The 22,303-nt window shown below is 40.3% G+C and overlaps 1 protein-coding gene across 1 annotated transcript in view; it reads left to right on the top strand.

Moving 5' to 3' along the window:
- The window catches only part of bsna (bassoon presynaptic cytomatrix protein a), a 58,488-nt gene that overhangs the window by 14,055 nt on the left and 22,130 nt on the right, over positions 1-22,303 (top strand). The window contains exon 4 of the mRNA XM_068746217.1: positions 20,002-20,454. Coding sequence (XP_068602318.1) covers positions 20,002-20,454 — 453 coding nt within the window. The remainder of the gene's footprint in view (positions 1-20,001; positions 20,455-22,303) is intronic.

A 22,303-nucleotide genomic window follows, 5' to 3' on the forward strand; every position in this document is an offset into this window, starting at 1 on the left:
CCCCCCCCCCCCCCCCAAAAAAAAACCAGATTGATTCTACAAAATGTCATAAAAATGTGCAACACTGACGATCGTCCACGAATACAACATTCAAGGAATCACTGTTGGCACTGCAAATATTCATATCAGCTCAGAACAGCTGCCATGCCTGAAAAACGTTCTGATGTACCTACAGGCAAGGAAAGAAATCAGAGGAAAGAGAAGTCAAAGGTAGGAATTAAGGACAGAGTGAGTCATGCTTCTGTATTTAGAAAGCAATCCGACTGAAGTAGACCGGCAGCAGGGACGACAGTACTCCTAATGGACAAGCAGTTCGTTCCTGCACTTCAAGACGTCTCACTACAATTAATAATGAAACGACTCGCCATCCTCTCAGCCTCCTTCCCTAGTCTCCTGCATTTTGCAGCCTCTTTTAGCTCCTCCTCCATCTGTTGCTTTCATTTCTCTCTCTCTCTCTCCGCCCATATTTTCCTACCTGTCAGTGAAACTTCTTATATTTCTCAGCCATCCATTTCCTACATCGATTTGTCATTTTGTCTTTATTTTACTTTTATTTTCCATCATGTTTTTGAAAAACACTCAACCTTGTTCACTTCAGTCAGCCTCCTCTCTTGTTCTCTGTCTCTGGTTCTCTCCTCGGCTCTCTCTGTCTCAGCGCTCTTGATTTATTCAGCACGTTGGACTCCTTTACTTCTTTAAGAATTTATTAAATATTCATCGAAGTGAAGAAACTGCAAGACAAGTCCCTTTTTTCGGTTTTGTTTACTTTTCCTCATATTTCTCAGCCAGTTGAGCTCAAATTAGTCATAAAAATCACTGCTCAGTCATGGAAAAAGTCCTTCTGGTACTTGCCTTCAAACATAAACTCCTCTGTAAAGTATGTGTTTTACTAGTGCTTGGACCACTGAAAGGTGGTTGTTTCACGCATTCAAAATGCAATCATTTTCACAGTTGATGTTAAGAAGGTATTTAAAACTCTTATTGATATTATCTCAATCACGGAAGGCAAACATAAAGATAACTGGCTACTGGTGAAGAGGGAGCTAAGCCGAAAGGCAAAGCTCTCTATTTACCGGTCGATCTGCGTTCCTACCCTCACTTATGGTCACGAGCTTTTGGTAGTGACCGAAAGAACAAGATCGCGGGTACAAGCGGCTGAAATGAGCTTCCTCTGTAGGGTGGCTGGGCTCTCCCTTAGAGACAGGGTGAGAAGCTCAGTCATCCGGGAGGAGCTCGGAGTAGAGCCGCTGCTCCTCCGCGTTGAGAGGAGCCAGATGAGGAAGCCATTATTTCTGAGACATTATTATCACCCATCAATCAGGGTATCTGGGGCGGGGAGGTCCATCCTGGTGTGTCTTAGCTTCCTGGGGCTAACAGAGGCATGCAGCAGCACTACTTTTACATTTTGTGTTTCCCTGTCCTACTTTCGCTCTTCTCTCCGCCGCATTGCTTTTAACTGGGTCAGAGCTCGTCCCTCCCCTGAGCTGCACAGCTGATTAACAGCACCCCTCAAACACTCCAGAGAGACTCCCACAGAAGCACATTGTGTGATTCCAGTGGAATCCAGTCTAAAACACAAAGGTGCAGGAAAGATACTGCAGAGAGTTCCTCTTTCTTCATTTTAACGTGAATTGTGGGAGAACCTGAATATGAAGCTTCAGGAAGTCACAATGGCAGCGTTTCAGTGCAGATCGGTGAGGATGTCGAAGGGATAATCAGACAGGGTTTTTTTATTTTGGAGATACAAATCCAGGATTAAATTTATTTACTCATTAGCGTCAACTCAGAAGTAGAAGTTTCACAGCACGTCTGAAAATAATATTGACTGTAGAGAAAATGTACCCAAAGCTCAGGCGAAATATCTCTGCCACTAAAAGTTATGATGGAGTCTGAAAAAACGGCCTCTGGAATACAATATTAGTGCAGATTCAGAAATGTATGTCTGGAAATATGAGGATAATATTATAACCAATTATTGTCCAAAACTGATGTGAATAACAACAAGTAACTTGTGACAGGAATAAATACATTCAATAAATTGTAAATCAAATAATTAGATATCCTGCCTGACTACCTGCTTGTGGATGCAACTGTCATCGTGCCTTGATTGATCACGACTCTTTGACAGGGCTTTTGAGATACATTTCTAAAACTATGACTAAGGTACAACCACACACAACCGTGGCAGAGAAAGTGCAGACAGAGTTATTTGACAGCTGACAATAGATTGCTTTTGACAGCACAACAACAGCACACTGCACTTTATTGCTGATGTCCCCCATGTTGAGTGAAGCTGTGTCACAACAGAATTGGTCTTTACTATTTACTATCCATTTTTCCCATTTGGCGGGTCACGGGAGATGCTGGAGTCTATCCCATTTTGCTATGGGCGAGAGGCGGAGGTGTACCCTGCCTTCGATGTGATGACCTAAATCGCATGTTTTGGGAAGTAGGAGGAAACTGCAGACACGGGGATAACTTTAAAACTCCGCACAGATAGGATTTCAACCCGGTACCTTCTTGCTGCGAGGTGACAGCACTAACCTCTACGCCACCATGCCGCCCCAGGACCCTATTAATTACACTCTCATGTTTATTCTGTTTATTGAGATAGAATGAATCCTTTCAATTTGGCGAGCTGACTAAATGACTTATCTTGCATGGAAACAGATTGAAGCCATAGGCCCTCAGGAAGATGGGTGGGTGGGTGGATGGATAGATGGACAGACAGATGGACGGACGGACAGACATATAGATAGAGATAGAACTTCATCCCAGAGGAAATTCAAGTACTGGTCACATGACAAATACGGCATCAGATCTCTGCAGGGATCAGAGAGTCAGGACTCTGCTCACATCACATCCATTAAAGACAAGGCTTAATGGAGGAAGAGATTGGCGTTAAGATGCCAAAGCTCAGCAAGTGCTTTAGCAATTGTTAGTGATGGAAAACAAGATGGGTACTTTTTCACCAAGATGACGCCTGCTGGAACAGCTGAGAGGAGAATCTAGCATTAATGGAGCTGAGTTTGCTGCTGAGCTGTAAGGAAAGGGCTCCCTTTGGGCTGCCTGCAGCAGAGCCCCTTGTTCTTCTGGTGTCGTTAGGGTGGAGTAATGTCTTTAAGTCCATAGACGCTGCAGCGGAGCCATAAGGCAGGTGCCGACTTTGAAGTGGATCTCAGCTGTGACGGCGGCGTAAAGCAAATGTCTCGTGCCTTAGTTTGAAATAGAAAGTTGGGAATACTTTTCATATTATTTGATGTTTTTTTGTATGCGAAGTTTACATATCATACATAGTACAGTGCAAGTAGTGTATGTTGATTACCAATGATTTATATTTTATTTTTTCATGAGTGTATGCAAGACAAGGGGTAGGAGCGCAGCTCTGGGAAAAGTACCAAGAATGCGTGAACCATAAGAAATCACAAGAAAGCAAACCCTGAGAGAGAATAAATGACAAACATAATGAGCTCAGGATAATACCGGAAAACAAGGAATCTCAAAGATGATCATTGGGAGTACACAAACTATATACACAGGTAGCCAGTCAGATACAGGCGGAAACAAAGAGTGTGGACGGGAGGAGGTGACGGAACACACGCAAATGACCAGGGACAAGACAAAATAGGACCGGAAAGTAAAGAATGAAAAGGGGAAAATAATACTCAAAAGATTTGGACTTTTCTATGTACTCCTTCATGTTTGATTAATGTGTTTCTGCATAACACTATTTAATGTGTTTCTGCATAACACTATGCTCTTCATGACCAGGCGCATGGTTTGCTTGGGTGGGCCTGGATTTGCCCCGACCTTGCTGAAGAAGAACAGTAAAATCTAGTATCGTCTGACAGCTCTGGCAGCCGCCATAACTTTAAGCAGTGTGCTGTAAATGCATTGAAGTACAAAGCATCGTACCATTTTAGCCTCTCTGGCCCCCACAGCTCGAACTGGTCCTGTCCAGTATTGCGATGATTTCATATTGCCCTGCCTTTCTTTTGCATGTCATCTATCTCCTTCATACTGTTTGATGTCAGCTGACTGAGTGAGTCACGAATGGATATCTGCGGGTGTCCTTTCTGGTTCTGTGTTATTCTCTTTGGAAAAGAGGGATCAAAAACATGCATAATACTTGTGTGTGTCATCTTTAGTCATGACTCACACCGTTTACTGGATAAAAGGGGCATGAGTCAGATTCCCATTTTTAACGGTACCCCTGCTGTTGTTTGTTCGGTCAGCCCACCTTTTATCTGTATGAGGATGTGGAATGGAGGCGTGTGTGTACTTTGGGTTTGTGACAGACTGAAGGAACATAAATTCACAGCTTTTTTCATCATCCCATTCTCTGTCTGGGGGGGGGGGGAGCAGAGCGGATGAATGGCTCAGATGCACTGCTATCTACACTCCGCTATCCGACAGGGTCCATTCACAATTTTGGAAAGGTCTGACAAGAAATGACAATAGCTCAGACCCCCCCCCCCCCCCCCCCCCCCAAAAAAAAAGACTAAATTAATATAATATAATATAACATACTTTATTGTCATTGCACGGTACATACATACATCTACACTCCACATGTATTTATAAAAAAAAAACAGAAATTAATTTTGGCAAATGATATTGCACACATTTCCCACATTGCACCATGACCTGTTTTTGTTTTGTGTTTTATGCTGACTTTCTGTTCAGTTCAGTTATGGCTCTATGAAAGAAGTGAGTGAGTAATACTGATATACAAAAGCTGCAGGTGGTGTATGGAGTTAGTCGGAAGGAGTGTGGTGCAAATATAAATGCATGTTATTATGGGTCACATGGTGCCTGGCTGGATGGGAGTCGTTGTCAGCGGCGCTTCGGCGTGGCAGCTGCTCGACGTCATATGCAACGTGAGTAGCTGATATAAAACTGCAGCATCGCTTCTTTTTACTTATTCATAAGTCTGTTCACATCAAATAGTCCAAACCCTAATAAGTCCACTCTTCTGCACAAATTCCTTTGACACACTGGCAGTGTCATCTGAAGTTGCAGAGACAAGTGTTGGTGGTCCAGCTGCCAATCATCTGTCATGTCCAGTGTGTGCGGCTGCCCATCCACGAACCGATATGACACATACACACACAAAAAAGAGATGTGTGCAAGCAAGGATACACATTCCATCACTGTGTTCAGTGAGAAACACATTTATGTGCTTGTTTTTTTATATGGATATGCAGGTAAAGCCTCATGTCTGACTTAACCAGGTTTTTATCTCTGCAATGTCAGCAATTTAACTGCATTTGAGAATAAAACTCAGAAAGTGCGATAAATAAGTCAAGAGAGTAACACGAGAGAACAAGAGCGTGGGAGAGAAAGGACTGAGGGAAGAAGAAGAAGAAGAAGAAGAAGAAAAGCAATGGACAGTCATTTAAAGAGATGAGAAGGGAGGGGGAAAGTGAAGGCTTGCGAGGAAAGATAAATTAAGGGAATAAATGGCTCAGCTATGAAACAGAACACCAATCTGACAAGGCGAGCATGAGAGCTAAACTGGTCAGAGGTTGTGTTACTGAGGGAGGGGTGGAAGGGATCTGGTGAGAGAAGTAGAGGGCATACACCAGCCAGATATCTTGTTTGTGTTTCCCGTGCTGCTAACTGAATAGATGATTCCCAGGTGAGCCCACCATCCAGTTGGAGTTTGTGGGGTTGTTGTTTTCATCTGATAGCTGTTCACACTGAAGCTTGATGCATGTCTGCTCCATTACCTCCTCCCGCCATGCGTCTCTCCCTCGCCGCCCACTCAGACTTTCTCTCCTCCTGCCCCCCCCCCCCCCCCCCCCCTCTCTATTTTCTCTAGCTTCTTTTAGGCGTTGCACATACAGGACTAATATGGATACTAGTGCGCCCAGAAAGACATCAGACACAACTGAAACATTAAATTCTACTTTTTAAAAAGTCCATGGTCAGAAATTCTATCAAATTAAATGCCTTGAAATGTGGGATTGCCAAATAGGTTGTGTAAACTTCATGTTAAGCTATACTGATGATGATGATGATGATGATGATGAATGACTGTTGTGTTAAAGGGCTACATAATAACCTAGAGAGATTACCCAGAGTAATAATAATAGTAATCAGTAAAGAAGTGAGAATGTCGTGGAACTTTAAAATATTCATAATGAAAGACTTTAAGGAAGGTCATCATATTTAGGCAGTGTAAGGCAGAGTTCATCGCTGTGCTACAGCCAGACAGAAATAAATCTGCTGAGCCAAACCTTCCTAGCAACACTGCAGCTCCACCTCTCATGGTGATTTTTGCCTCTCATCAATTTGAAGGTCTACCATGAGAATTACGTCAACATATATCCTGGTTGAATTATGGGACTAGTATTTTTCCACCTCCAGGAAAAAAGAACTTGTGCAGTTGAGATTTCAATTAAAGATACTGTGGGGAATTTTAAACTGCACCGAAGCTTGTTTCACCATAACGTAGGTGTTGAACCTGGCACATAAGGAGATAAAAGAAATACAGTAGTTGTTTTTACAAGCGTTCGTGCTGTGTCCGGCCCCCCATGTTTGGCACATTTGCCCCCGTTTTTGTGATGATCCAGAACAGATCCTGGATTATGGTTCACGTTGACATTTTTATTAACATTGCAGTCTATGGAGCTTCAAAATGTGTTCCTCAATATCTTGGTTTATTATTGACCAATGTTTATGGAATTTAACACAGCTATGTAGGGTGGGGGCCTCTATCTTATCAACGAATTTCATCCAGATTGGATCCGGATTGTGGATACTGTCGCGATACAAATGAAATTGGGATCATGTAAAATATGCATTCAATTAATTCCAAAAATCAGTCATATAGGGGTCCGATGTGCACTATCATGCAAAATACAGAATGAGGTCCAGAAATAATTATATTTATGGATCCAAAAAACAGTTAAAAATACACATCAACTCTGATTCACTTTTACTTTTCATGGTTGGTGTATAAAGATGCCAAGAACAATTTAGAATGTAAAATAAAATAATGGACTCACCTCCTCTGTATTATATTAATAGTGTTGGAAACAATTCTCAGCGCCCTTATTTGATTATCACTTACAGATACTCAGTCTTACAAAATATCTAGAAATTATATTATTGTATTCAATGTGGAAACACGCTATTGGCCCCTGTATAAAGAACAGTTTGCTGCTTAAACTGATGACAGAGATCATAATTCATAGTTCAGCCAGATTTTAGGCCTACAAGCAGACCTTAGATCTCCCTACCACAGATCACACAGCTTTTCACTTCAACCAACACACACACATACCCGCATATGGACATGCTCAAATTAACTATTTGGGGCGTGGGAGGGTGAATTAGCTCTGTTGCTAGCATGTTTATCGGCTCAGCTCAGTGGGCGACGTGATGACTAATTGGCAGTGTAGAAAAAAAGTGTGTGTGTGTGTGTGTGTGTGTGTATATGGTGCTATGTATACTCATAGTGTCTTATAATCACTGCACAGACACACTTCTTTTTCATGGCGTGTACCAGTACATGGTGACAAATCTCAGCAATGTTTCTCTCACAAAACCAGAAAAAGAAGAGAGAGAGAGAGAGAGAGAGAGAGAGAGAGAGAGAGAGAGAGAGGCACAACACATCTTAAAATGCAAGCACACACCTATCAACACACAAATGTATACGTTACAGTTTTATTGCCTTTAAAGTAAACAATGTCATCTGTAAGGACCCTCACAAACACCACAAGACAGCAAGAAATACATAAATAAATATATTGATGAATGGCTGAAGGAGAATTAGATGGGAAAAGGCAGCCAAAGAAAATGGCTGGGAGTGGACTGTACCATGATGCAGCGTAGGGGTGTAAAAGGAAAACATGGAGAAGCAGAAGACACAGGTAGTAGCTATCCTCTGACTAATGATGGAATTGACCCAATTTGTACTGTACAGTTGTGTTATTATAATTACGATGTGCAACATATTTGTCTTAAATGACAATAAACCTGAACGGGAAGATTAGACTGAATTAATTTCACATTTGATTATGAATAATGAGTTTGTAGTAGGTCATGTGCAGTTTAATAATGTGTTTGCAGTTTTATTTATTGATAATAAATCAAATGTATATTTATATATATGATGATGATGAATATATTTATTAGATAGAATGTTAGAGTACAAGTACAAGTACATAGTCGTGATGACTATCTCCGTTTCTGTCCCCCTAAAAGGTGTATTTTTAGGGCCTTTTTGAAGGAGGCATATGTTTATGCTAACTGAAAATCACTGTCTGGGATGTACACCATCCCATTGGCCGACATGTGCCAACATAGAAAAGCAAACTGATCTGATTGGTGCTTGTCAGCCCTCGATTTCTACAGTGTGTGTGTGTGTGTGTGTGTGTGTGTGTAACTAGATAAATCCAGCTGCAACCAGCAGCTTAATGATTTGTATTCCACTGATGCTCTCTCTCTCTCTCTCTCTCTCTCTCTCTCTCTCTCTCTGCCTCCTCTTCACCCTCCCTCTCACCTGATTCTCTCATTCCATCACTCCCATTCTTCTCCTCACACTTGTTTTGTTATTTTCTTGGATTTAAAATTGTAACATATTAATTATTCAAGTATCATCAAATCAAATGTGTTGTATGCCCCTAACCCTGACTAGCTCTAATGTTAACAGTAGCTGAACGTCCCCCTGCTGGCGGATTCTGCTCACTGCATGATGTATGTTGTCGCTGTCCGTGGGGCTGATTTCAGCTGTCGCGCCAATCAAAGTCTTGATTTTTCAATGAACTTCGTTTAAACCTGCATAAAAAAAGAGAAAAAGACAGACAGCCTTGTTCAAGTCACACAGATGAATTCTAATGCATTTGAACTTTGATATGTATTGGTTATTTACGCGAATTGTGTTGGCAATTATCTATTTCTTGGACACAAAGTCAAGTTGTGAAATAAGAAAGATGTCAGTGATGTGGAAAATATGATGCCATCAGGAGCAGGAAAGAGAAACTGAACCAGAGATCTGGTAGAAATGTGATGCGACTGGAAGCGCGGTCTCAGCGGGAGCTCCCTTCAAGCTGTGCTGCAGCCTCAAATTTATTAGGAATCACTATATTTAATGACACGTCTCTTCAGCACACCGCCAGCTCCATCTCTGTCTTTCTTCAGGGAATTTACCGCTTTCACAAATAGTCCATGTTCGTTCCTCTACTTTATTATGCTAATAGTGTTGGTTCCCATGGAAAGCCTGTAATTTCTGCATCCAACCAAAAACTAGAACTAGGATTGTTGGATATACAAAAAAGGTAATATTATCTACAGCTCTAAACATTTCGTTTCTATATGATGTAAAACATGATAGATAGAAGCAAAATATAAATAAACTTGCTTGCTTTCTACTTTTTTTTGCAAACTAATAAAAGGCCAAGAAAATTTGACAATCACTTGTATTTTAGAGATATAGTGTACAGAATATGAATGTTTGTTTGTGCCAGTGAAACTGTGAATAAAATGTGCACATTTGAGCAAATTAGAGGTTGAGGACCAAAGTGCAGCCAGAAATGAGAAAATGCACTTTACTGAGGCAGGCGGTGTCCGCGAGGAAATAACAAAACAAAACAAAAACTAACTTCACAAAGAAGAGTGGTCAAATGAACTGGGAAATTGAAAAATTATTCAATGCAAAAAATGTTAATAATAATAAATAAGGAATTTAATAGCATGCAAACTTCAAACACCAAGCAAGAATTCGATAAAAAAGAGAAAATGTACACAGAACACATAGAGGCACGAGAGAAGCATGAAATGCATGCAGAAGATCCACATCAACACAGAAACACTGAGGTAATGAGGGCATAAGAAATAGGTGATAAAGGGAAATTGAGTCAACTAGAGGTATGGGAAACAATCAGAATGATTGGGTAAACAAGCTGAGCAAACGTAAAGTGGTAAATAAGAATAATAATAACAAGAAACACATTAGAGACCCTCCACACAAACGAGAGGAAAGAGAATGTACAAAAGTGTGAACACAGGAGATGAAACACATGGAGAATGGTAACTTTCATTAAACCAAGAAATTTCAGAGGCATGACTTGTGTTGCATTCAGGGACTAGACTAAAATAAGGAGGAAAGGCAGAGCAGTTTATGGCAGAGAGACAAGTATGTTATCTCTGTGAATCTCCAGTGAGAAGAAGGTAAATTGATCTTTCTTCCACACTAATACACACACACACACTAACACACAATCTAACTCATGTTGCACACAATGGTATAACAACTAGAAAACACCCTTGTAGCAATTTTGGTCAATTAAATTACAGTCCTCACTGAGAGGAGATCCGACCCTGGAGCTGACCATTCGAGTTCCTGTGTGTGTGGTTTGTGTGTGCGTGTGTGTGTTTGCGTGATGATGATGATGATGATTATGAATATATTTATTAGATGGAATGTTAAAGCAGTACAAGTACAGTTAAACAATAGTATGTATTACTACAAGTACAGTCAAACACCCTGTCCAAGAGGAGCATTTCAAAAAAGCCATCATGGTCTTGTTTCCGTTGAAAGTCCTTCGTACATAAATCATCAACATTTAACAATACCATTCAAATAAATTACTCCATAGATGCAAAATAACAATAAATTAAAAAGACCCATAATATGTACAACGTAGGTGGACAAAAAAGGAGCGAACTGTTCTATGTTACATTCTGTTCTATTCTGTTCTGTTCTGTTCTACAGTATTCCATTATGTTCTCTTCTATTCCATTCTATTCTGTTCTCTTCTATTCCATTCAGTTCTGTCCCGTTCTATTCTGTTCTGTTCTATTTCATTATGTTCTGTTCTACATGGCTTCATGGGTTGATTGGCCCTGCATGCAAACAATTAAAACTGATGCACTGCCACTTGTGAGTGCGTGCATCCTTGCGTGCGTGCATTTGTGTGCATATGTGCATGCGTTAATGAATGTTGAGCAGCATTCGACATTCCCCAACATTACTGATCTACTGTATAACATTAGACTTCTGGAAGGCACAAACTAACACGCAGTGCACATGCACAAAGAAGCTCCCAAAGCAGAGCCTTTTTCCTCCCATCCAATCAGATCTGTCTGTGTGAGCATGCACACACTGTGTTATGGAGGCATCCCCCTTCGCTGAGAGATGAAGGCTCTTCTGCTAGCTGTTCTTTTTCCTGCCATTATTACCTCCGCCAAGGAGGTTATGTTTTTGGGGGCGTTTGTCTGATTATTGGCAGGTTTACAGAAGAACTGCTGGACGGATCTTGAGGAACAAAAACTGAAGATGGGTCTTGGTCCCATCAGCACTGTCATGCAAAATGCCTTCTGGATCTGATCCAGAATGAGGTCAGGAAAGAAGATTACATTTTAAACCCCATTTACAGATTCAAAAATCAGTTAAAAAGTATCTCCGTGTGCTTTTCCAGTTTTTGTCTATCTCTTCAAATTTTCCAGCTCCACTTTATCTTCCCTTGTCACTCTTCCACTTCCCTCCACCTGTGTACATTGTTATGAATATAAATTAGTTGCTGGAGGGGATGAGAAAGAACCAATTCAAAAATGGGACTTGATAAAGAGATTTATGGAGTCGAAGCTTTAGGCAAAAACAGAGAATAAATGCATGTCGGCTGATTCCAGTGAGATTTCATTGAGTTTATTTAACAGAAGTATTTAAGAATATTTGAAAAATAGATTATCTACTTCCTCCCTGTACATTTGATTTGATTGGTTGGCGTTCCTTCAGTTCCTGCTTGCTGGACGAACTGAATCATTACATGGTGATTAGTTGTCATCTTTGCTGTCTGTCGGTCCCTGCAGCTCAGATAGGTATATTGATTAAGTGTCAATGTCAATGCTCTGCCTTGTGCATTTAGAGCAGAACAGAGGCCTCAACAGAAACTGCTGGGATGGGTAACGAACATGTCTGCAGAAATTAAATAATTTCAACATGAATGCTCTTTAAAGGGTGATTCCAGTTCATAAAAACTTTAGTCTTATTTTGCAATCAACCATATTATAAGGTAGCAAAAAATTCCACCAGTTAAGAACACTAAAACTGATTGAATAAAGCTTGTGTATCTTAGTGGCAGAACACGGGGCAATATGTTTGTGTCACAGTTAGTTGTTGTTTTATTATATAAAAAAAGAAGTATAGGGGAAGCAGCTGCTAACAAATCAATAATCAATAATCATTCACTTAGAAATGCAGGTAGGGAGACACTTGACAGTGCAATCAATACAAGGGATGCATGAACTAGAATGATTACTACTTTCTTCATGCATTTATACGGACAGCTGCACACATGCTATACTTCCTCAACATTGGTTGATGCATCGATAAAGAGATTAGATCAGGATGTGTTTAATCATTAGCCAGTCTGTAATAGTGCAGTTGGTTAAACCCAGTTTAAGACCAGTATGACTGCTGGACCCGTCCCAGAGTCGTCTAACACAGAGACGAGCAAATATAGCTCAGACGCCTAATGCGAAAATTATGCAAAACAATGTGGTAATTTTTCATTATCCAGACATTCAGCTGATCCAGCAAATACTCTGGGGAGTCACCCTGACGCCTGTCTTCATATCCAGGGTTGCAAGTCACCAGTGAGAGCACAGCTGCAGAACAATAGAAGGAGTTGAAGGTGAAGTAAACAGATGGGTGGTTGTAGTTGAGGGGGGAGCAGATAGAAGGAGGGAGAGGCTGAGTGTTTCAGTAACAAACAATAGACAATCGGAGATTGCAGACCCTCGCCTCCAAGTGCCATATCTCGCAATGTTAAAGAATCCTTTAAAAAATTATAGAATCTGGATCCAGATCCGGATCAAGTTTCTGAGGATTTGTGTGTTTTGTGCAGGCAGCAGTGATCACACCTGACCCATCAGCTCTCTGCGAGCTTCATGCTCAGAGCTCCTCTTTGGGAAGGGACTTTTCTCTACATGTCAGCAGGCGTCGTCAGCGTCTGTTCAGGGGGGGCTGCGATGCTTTCTGCACAAACAGCAGACATTTACAACTTACATACAAATTACATTTAGACTGGATCAAAATGCTCTCTGGACCATGAAAAACACATCTCTGTTTTAGCTTCTCTTCCTTTCCTCTTTTCTACTCTCCCCTCATCCTCCTCATATCTTTGTAATTCATATATATCAAATAGTACATTTGCAGGAAACCAGGAGGGGTCCAGAAGACAGTTCTTTTTCCTCTCTCATTCCACCCTAAACACCCTCTAATTTAGTTCTCTCTGTTTCTCATGCTTTCTTTTGTCACTGTAACATTCCATCTTCTCTCATCTCTTCCCCTACCACTACTTATTTTCCATTTCTCCTACCTCCTAGCCTTCCCCTCTCATAGCATTCCTTCACACCAGCTCTTAAAAATTAACAAACATCCCGGTCACTTAAATAAATAAAAAATAAAACTACACCAGATCAAATTAATCCTTTTGAAGCAAAAAAAACTTACCTTGTCTATATTTTAACTATATCGCCAAAGACATATTTTGTTTGGTAGCTCTGAATAAAAAAGATGACTAAAAATGATTTGTTTCTTCAAAAAGTCTTCAAATAGGAATGCAGCTTTGGAAATGTTAGCAATTCAAACTTTTATCCGAGAATGAGTGGAAAAAAGAACACAACTGCAGCTGCCTCAGTGATAGACAAACAGTCTAAGTTTCTGTAACACGATGGAGGCTTCTAGTTACCGTTCTTAGCTGCTCTCTTTGTCTCCATCAGCTGCTGAGATGAAATCAATGTGCCAGCTGATTACAAACTGAACACAAAACTGTATCTGCAGCATTGTTGAAAAGTACTTATTACACAGTAATGCAGTACACAATAATGCAGTAATTGTAATCATATGGCATGCCGTTCAGGAACTTATTATATATATATATCAAAAGTGCTGGAATATATGGACCGAACTATGAAAAGTCTGAGAATATGGACCGAACTCTGGAATATATATACGAAAAGTCTGAGAATATGGACCGAACTATGAAAAGTCTGAGAATATGGACCGAACTCTGGAATATATATACGAAAAGTCTGAGAATATGGACCGAACTATGAAAAGTCTGAGAATATGGACCGAACTCTGGAATATATATTTTGATATATATATTCAGACATTTTCATAAATATATTCAGACATTTTCATATATATATTCAGACATTTTCATAAATATATTCAGACATTTTCAAATATATATTCAGACATTTTCATATATATATTCAGACATTTTCAAATATATATTCAGACATTTTCAAATATATATTCAGACATTTTCAAATATATATTCAGACTTTTTTCGGTGCACGGGAATATATATTTGAAAGCCGCGGTGTAGTGGTTAGGGCTCCGCACTCACACCCCTGTTGCGCCTGTTCGGTTCCCGGTCGCGGAGCCAGATCGATCTTGTGTCATAAATGGAGTCAGCTCGAAATCTAGTGCCGGCAATCCTCAGTGAGGAGATAATGAACGCCCTGAAACAAATCCGCAGGTTTTTTTTTGAAACGCTCCTCTTAGACAGGATGTTTGACTGTATTTGTAATGTAATGCATGCTGTGGGTGTCCGTCTGACGCGCGACAAGTCACGTGATGGCTGGCGTGCCGACAGCTGATCGTCACGCCCCCTCGCTGGCCAAACTGTTCTGGCTTCATACGGCACTTGACAAGTCGCGTGATGGGGTCGAAGCTGCCTGCCCCGGAACATGCATAGTTCCGGTCGAGGCTGCCTGCATGCATGTTCGGTCGAGGCTGCCTGCCCCGGAACATGCATAGCGCCGTATAAAGCCAGAACGGCGCTATGCATGTTCCGGGGCAGGCAGCCTCGACCCCGTCACGCGACTTGTCAAGTGCCGTATGAAGCCAGAACAGTTTGGCCAGCGAGGGGGCGTGACGATCAGCTGTCGGCACGCCAGCCATCACGTGACTTGTCGCGCGTCAGACGGACACCCACAGCATGCATTACATTACAAATACAGTCAAACATCCTGTCTAAGAGGAGCGTTTCAAAAAAAAACCTGCGGATTTGTTTCAGGGCGTTCATTATCTCCTCACTGAGGATTGCCGGCACTAGATTTCGAGCTGACTCCATTCATGACACAAGATCGATCTGGCTCCGCGACCGGGAACCGAACAGGCGCAACAGGGGTGTGAGTGCGGAGCCCTAACCACTACACCGCGGCTTTCAAATATATATTCCCGTGCACCGAAAAAAGTCTGAATATATATTTGAAAATGTCTGAATATATATTTGAAAATGTCTGAATATATATATGAAAATGTCTGAATATATATATGAAAAAGTCTGAATATATATATGAAAATGTCTGAATATATATATGAAAATGTCTGAATATATATATATCAAAATATATATTCCAGAGTTCGGTCCATATTCTCAGACTTTTCATATATATATTCCAGACTTCGGTCCATATTCTCAGACTTTGGTCCATATTCTCAGACTTCGGTCCATATTCTCAGACTTCGGTCCATATTCTCAGACTTTTCATATATATATTCCAGAGTTCGGTCCATATTCTCAGACTTTTCATAGTTCGGTCCATATTCTCAGACTTTTCGTATATATATTCCAGAGTTCGGTCCATATTCTCAGACTTTTCATTGTTCGGTCCATATATTCCAGCACTTTTGATATATATATATAATAAGTTCCTGAACGGCATGCCATATAATCACTATTAATAGAGACAATAATGATTAGAGGAACCTTTGCTCTGCCTACTCAGTTTCTTTATTTAAATGACAAGCATCATGACATGCAGTAAAGCACTTGAAGAAGTTCATTGACTTTTCTGCCCATGTGCTCCTTGTTGACCTCGAGTTGCGATAGCTGTTGCTGGCGGGTTGCCATCCTATTACTGCAGCAGTCACAATCATCATGTCCCTGAAGCCCACAGGCACACGCAAACACAGACAAACACAGACGTGCACTGTAGCTGCCTTCGTGCCAGCAGAGTTCGTGCCCTTCTGCTTTTGTCTGCGTGTCAGGCTGTCCCGTTCATCCTGTTAAAATGAGCTCTCATGACAGATTTATGGGTCAACTCATCGACACCCTCATGGTCAGCATTCAGTCGTGTTGTATCTCAAACTTAAATAGGATACTGGTTCAAACCCATCAAATATACCAATGAATCAGGAGCAAAGTGGAGCATTCCTGTATAGTGACATATTTGCTCAAAGTACACAGGAAATTACACTCCAGTGAATGAATGATCCTGGTTTATGAATAGTGTAAGTGTAAATCAGCATATTTAGCATATTTTCTTTCCATAAATCAAAATTCAATTATTATCAGATATGAATTTTAATACTGTAATACTGCCTTGCTTGCTGCTTTTTAGGATTTAGACGACAGTTTAAGGCGCATGATGAAACTTGAAATCCTCCCAAATTAGACAGAATAGATGCAGACGGTAAATTCATCTGGGGAGGATAATCTTGCATCAGATTCAAAGTCTCAAGGCCAAAACTTTCACCACTGTCATAATGAATCAGCATGGCATTTATAAATTGACAATATATGATTGTGAGAGCCTTTTAGGCATAGTTTCAGCAGGGGAAGGCGCTGGTTGGCTCGCGCTCCTCTGGAATTATATCAAGCAGCATTTTGTGTCCGTCTTCTAGTTCTTCTTGTTATGCTGTGCTCATTTTTCTATCCTCTTATTCATCCTCCTTTCTTTCTGCAATTTGTTTCTCTCTTACACCTTCCTTTCACTCCACCTCTAATTATCTGCAGCTTATTGACTCCACGAGCTTTTCACTCCTATAATTCAGCCCTTCTATCATTCCTGTACAGCTTCAATTTCTTTAATATACTTCTCTGCTCCCGTCCTTTCCTCCATCGTCTCAATTTATGTCCTTCTCCTATTGTTATTTAGTCCTTCACTGTCTCTTGTCCTTCTAAAGATGCAAAAACCAGAGTATTAGATTAAACCCTCCATCTTTAAGCCGCTGTGTGTGTGTGTGTGTGTGTGTGCGTTTAGGTATGTGTGTGTGTGTGCGCGCGGGCATGTTTCAATATGTGCATATATAACTTGTATGCAAGTATGTGCAAGTTTTCTAATTTGTTTTCATTTTCCCGTTTCCTCTCTGGAACTTAAATCTGTTTCTGTTCATAGGGACATGATTCAGTTTCATCATGTCACTCGAACATGTTCTAGTCTGCTTGCCATCATTAAGGTTTGTGCCTGACCCTGCTTATCACCTGGCCAATCTAAAGATGGCCAAAGAGGTGGAGGAAATACTTTTTTTGATGTTGACCACAATTCATCACAAATCCTATATTCATCCCAAAATAAATTATATTACATTATGTATAGCATTTATATTGGAAGCTTTCTGTGAAATTATAATTTTATTGTGTAGAAAGTGAAGACCTTTTGGCTTGATGAGATGTATTATTTTCTCTCATGGAGTTATTTGTATTTTACACAGTTGCAGGCTGTTGAATCTTTGGTGCTGCACTGACGGGTTCATCATCATAATGTCTTTCTCCGTGCCGTATGAAAGCAGCACGACATATTTCCAGAGGAGGTGCACAGGTCAGCAGATATTCTGGCTGCGTTCTGAGTGAATTGATAGGGCTATGCAACCATCAATCATTTAGTGGTCTGCACCATGGTTGTCTCACTTGCCCTGTGGCTGAGAGGTATTGCTGCAGGGAGGAACAGTGTGATTTGAACAGGATGATTTACTGTGACTGTAGTTTGTGTAACCATGGCCTGCCGTTAGTAAAGCAAATAGTGAAGTCCTACACTATCATGGCGTACAAAATATTACTTTCCATCCACCATTAGTTCATTACTTTATACATTTTCATATGGAGACCGTTTGATTTTGTGCCTTTTATATTACTGTGAGCACCCACGAACCAGTTTCTCTCATTTCTCTCCACTGATTTGTAAAAGAAAAAGCAGTTTCCCACCATTATATCACACTCGCTCTCTTTTTTCTTGTCTTTAATCCAACTTCAAACCATCAGACTCAGCAGGGAGACACATTACTCGAGGCATGGCTGAGCGTGCATCCACTCATGTGCATGTGTGCTGTTACTCACTTTCTCTTTTGTTCCTTGCTTCTACCCCCTCTCCTCTTCCTCCATCTGCTTACCATCTCCTTCTGGCCTTTGGCTGCATAGGCTGCCTCCATCTTGCATTGAAGTCAACCATCTGACTGCATATGCTTCTGTGGATATAACTGTACGTGCAGCGCAATGGAGTGCAGCCTGAAGCTACACCCAGCCAGTGAAAGAAAAGTGTGCATTCAGGCAGTACAGTGGAGTTCGGGGTAAAAAATAACCCTACCTCTGGAGGGAGAGAAAGGGAGACAGAGGGTGACAGAGAGGAGAAGAGAAAGTTCAGATTTAGCAATAATACAGTGAAGAGAGAAAAGAAAAATACTGCATGTGCAAACATGTGCACGCTTTATTTATACTAAGTGGGAATATAAGACAGCATGCCAAAAATCTCCCTGCAGATGCATACGAGTAATTATGAGTCCTCTATTTGTCTTAGGGGTAAAATGTGGGTTGAGGTGGTCAACTGTTTACAGTCTTGTAGAAAAACAAGTTCAGTGGCCAAATTAGTGAGTTAAATACAAGAACCATACCTTATGAAATGTAAGTGTTTGAGAGAATAGCAATGAGATAGAAATTTAAATGCAGAATGTTAAATATTGTCGAATGAACAGGAAGAAAGCTAAAAGGATTGGTAAAAATATGACAGACATTTAAAAAATGGGGGGAAACTGTTGATTTCTGCTGTGTAGGTTAAGTGGTGCAGAGATGGGCTGCACTCACACACTTTAGAGTATAAAATGAGCTTTAGGGACCTAAAGATAGTAATATGGAGGACTTGTGACTTACATCACCTCGGTGAATAAGGAGGCCTCGTTGTGCTATCAACAAGCTTAAACTCACACAGACAATGAACTTAAACATGCTGCATGCATGCTTTAGCAAAGTCACATAGATCAACACAGTCAGCATTTAACCGCACCTTCTATTATAAAGATAGAATAAAATAAGAGCAAATAAAATAATGCTTTCTGTGTGTTAATTTGTAATTTCAGTTGCTAAAAAGTGTTGGTCAGAACTGAAGCAAACCTCTTAACACACTCAGCAGCATCAACTGTGACACATGATGTCACAACTCTCTGAAATCATCAACACATAATCATACAACTGATATGTTCAGGCTGTTTGACCGCAACACTGGCATTTACACTAATGGGAGATACATTCACGATGGACTTAGATCTTGGATTTATTATTTTACGTATTTCAACATAGTGTGTATTTTTACATTATTAACAATATTTTTTTTTTCTATGCTGGCTTATCTTTACTTTTCGTTTGGTCATCGTAACTTGGCTCGCTGCAGTTTTGACAGCTCAGTCTGGAGTTTGTAGAGTGCTTAAGTACCTGTATATGTGTATATGTGTTGTTTTTGTGCACGCGCTCTTATTCTGTTGGTTTGGCGCAATTATTTTCAGGACTGTTAATCCTTGTAAATAGTAGTTGCCAATAGTTTGTTAGAATGAGGAAACGCTGGCTTATAAAGCACCTTGAGTGGTAAATAGAAAGGCTAGTACTGTCTATTAGCCATTTGGACACACTTACTCAGCAGCTGCCTCGTGTTCCAGTCTTCAACCTACTGCTGAGTTGTTGATTTGTCCTAATATGCAAGCCATTGTGATTCAAAATAATACTCTGCAACTTGTATTTTCATGAACTTTTACATGTTCTGATTGTGTCATTCATCCCAGATTAATGTTGATGCTTAACAGAGCCTCTTAAAAAGATTGGCATTGAGATAAACGTAAGACTTCTGGGACTACTACACAGTAACTAAATCAGGAAATGTCTAGAGATATACATTTTACTGATCATGAAATAACAACATGATTATGTATGTTCTGTTTTAGCAAGCATGCTGGTTGTCCATCACCATCTGTGTTGCTCTCTCTTTCAGAAGAAAGAGTGGTTATGTCTCAACTGCCAGACCCAGCGGCTGATGTCTGGAGGTGGTCTTGATAATCCACCACTTCCTGTTCCTCATCCATCTCCTAAACACAAACCGATGGGCTCCGCTCATCAACAGGCGCCGACCAGTCAGCAGAGCCCTCTCCATAAGTCCACCAGTAATCAGAGTTCTATACCTGTGGACTCCCAGAAATCGCATGCAGGAAGTGGGAGTAGCGGACCATTTGCACCCACTTCTGCCAAACAGCCAACTGACAAGAAGACTACGATGCCAGCTACAGCATCTGTGCCAACCACAGAGACCCAGAAAGAGCCAAAACCCACAGAGGAGAAGCCCAAGACTGACCCTGACATCAAAAATGCTAGCGAGACCAAACCCCCCCATAACAAAGGAGAGCAAATCACAGCAATCAAGGATATCAAGAGGTCCAGACACTATGACGTAAGTCACAAATTATATATCTTTTTTAATATTTCTTTGTAACATTTATTTAGCCTTGCATCTGACTCAGTATGTTAATCTATGGAAAAGCATCACAAGTGAACCCAGTTACTAACGTATTGACAGATGTGAAGGTCACAAAATAAAAGCAGATTGGGCTCATTCCAGATTTCCTGTGTAAACCATAGAGTAACATATACGCTTAAGAACTAATAAATAGTTCTCCTGGGCCACGTTTGCCTGGCTGTTTCATCATGGCCCCGTTTCATATTCATGCATTTTTCTTTTTCATCAAGCTTAGTGGAAAGTCCTGCTTTTGTTAAAAATATGGATAGTGGATAGTATATGGATAGTCTACAGTTTTTGCCCATGTTGGACCTCCATGATTTCTGAGATTGATGGACGAATCATCTGAGGATATCTTAACAATACAAGCTTCTTTCTGATGGATAAATGTTACCAAGTGATCAGAACAGCTGATGTCTCAATTGACTATTCCATGTCAAAATCTGCTGATGTTTGTTGGACGATGACTGATTAAGTTCTGACTAGTTATTTCCATTAGAGGAACCCTTCACTCAACATTCATCACTTTAAAGCCAAACTCACAATCAAATAAAGAAATTGATTTGTTTGAATTGTATGTTTCAGCCTCTCGAAACCTGTTATATTTCTAGGAATATTTGATATATTTTCTTGCAAGTTTCTTATCTGCACACTGTTTTCATTTTAGTAATAGTAATAGTAAATAGTATTGGTTAGTCTTGCAGGCAGTAAGTCATGACAGCCTAGCATCTTTTTCCTGTACTTTTTTGCAAAGTGATAATATTTACTTTTTCCACAAAAATCACATTAATTTATTTGACAGAATTAATGCAACAAGGAGTTGTGACATGAGACAAAATTGACAAATGACACATTACATATAAAATCATAAATGAAATGTGTTACTTGCTTGGATGTCCAGGGCCATTGCGTGCCATTGATTCGCTCCTCACATATTGCTGCAAGGGGACAGGAAAGCGGTCTCTCTGGACTAGCATGGGGAGGTAAAGTGAGTAAAAGAGAAATGCAAAGGAAAAGGCACAATAGCTTTTCTTACACAGCTTCAGCCATCATTCCTGAAGTATTTATGAAGCTTGGTTGCTTTGGGACTTTTCAATGGTAAGCAAACTGTCCTCATTTGGGGAGCTGCTTGAAATTCCAAGTCCAAGAGCTCAAAGTAAAACCTTGATTAAATTCCAGACAATTACCAAAGGTTTTCTATATTATTATTTTTATTTATTTTGTATAATATCCTCAATCCTGCTTTCATTGACCAGGTTAGTCCCTTTGACATTATCATTTAGCATGTTAATAACCAACATTTGAACATTAATGAATAAGTAGTCATGTTGATAGCTTATATCTTCCAGTTAGGATAACTAAATGTATGATTGTATGATTTGTTTAAATGTCATGCTTTCATTTTCATTTTTAATGCTACCATGCTCTGAATGTCTGCAAGTTACATACTTAATTTTAATGCATATTTGAATTGTTACTACGTTGCAGTGTAATATGAAAATATTTAGGATTGTTCAAATAAGATAAGATATGCAGTGGAGCACTGTTGCCTCACAACAAGACGGTTCCGGGTACCGTAGCCAGCTGGGCTAGCCTCCAGCCTGACCCGTATGTCGGATAAGTGGCTGAAGCTGAGGTGATTAAATTCATCTTGTCTTCATGAAGAGAATGAATGAATGAATGAAATAATAAATAGAAAAAGATGATAAGATAAAATATGATACAATTATATATCTATAGGGAATTAGAACGGTGAAATATGTGGTTTTATTTTGAAAGGTTA

This window comes from Brachionichthys hirsutus, chromosome 2, assembly GCF_040956055.1.
Source record: "Brachionichthys hirsutus isolate HB-005 chromosome 2, CSIRO-AGI_Bhir_v1, whole genome shotgun sequence".
NCBI classification, from domain to species: domain Eukaryota; kingdom Metazoa; phylum Chordata; class Actinopteri; order Lophiiformes; family Brachionichthyidae; genus Brachionichthys; species Brachionichthys hirsutus.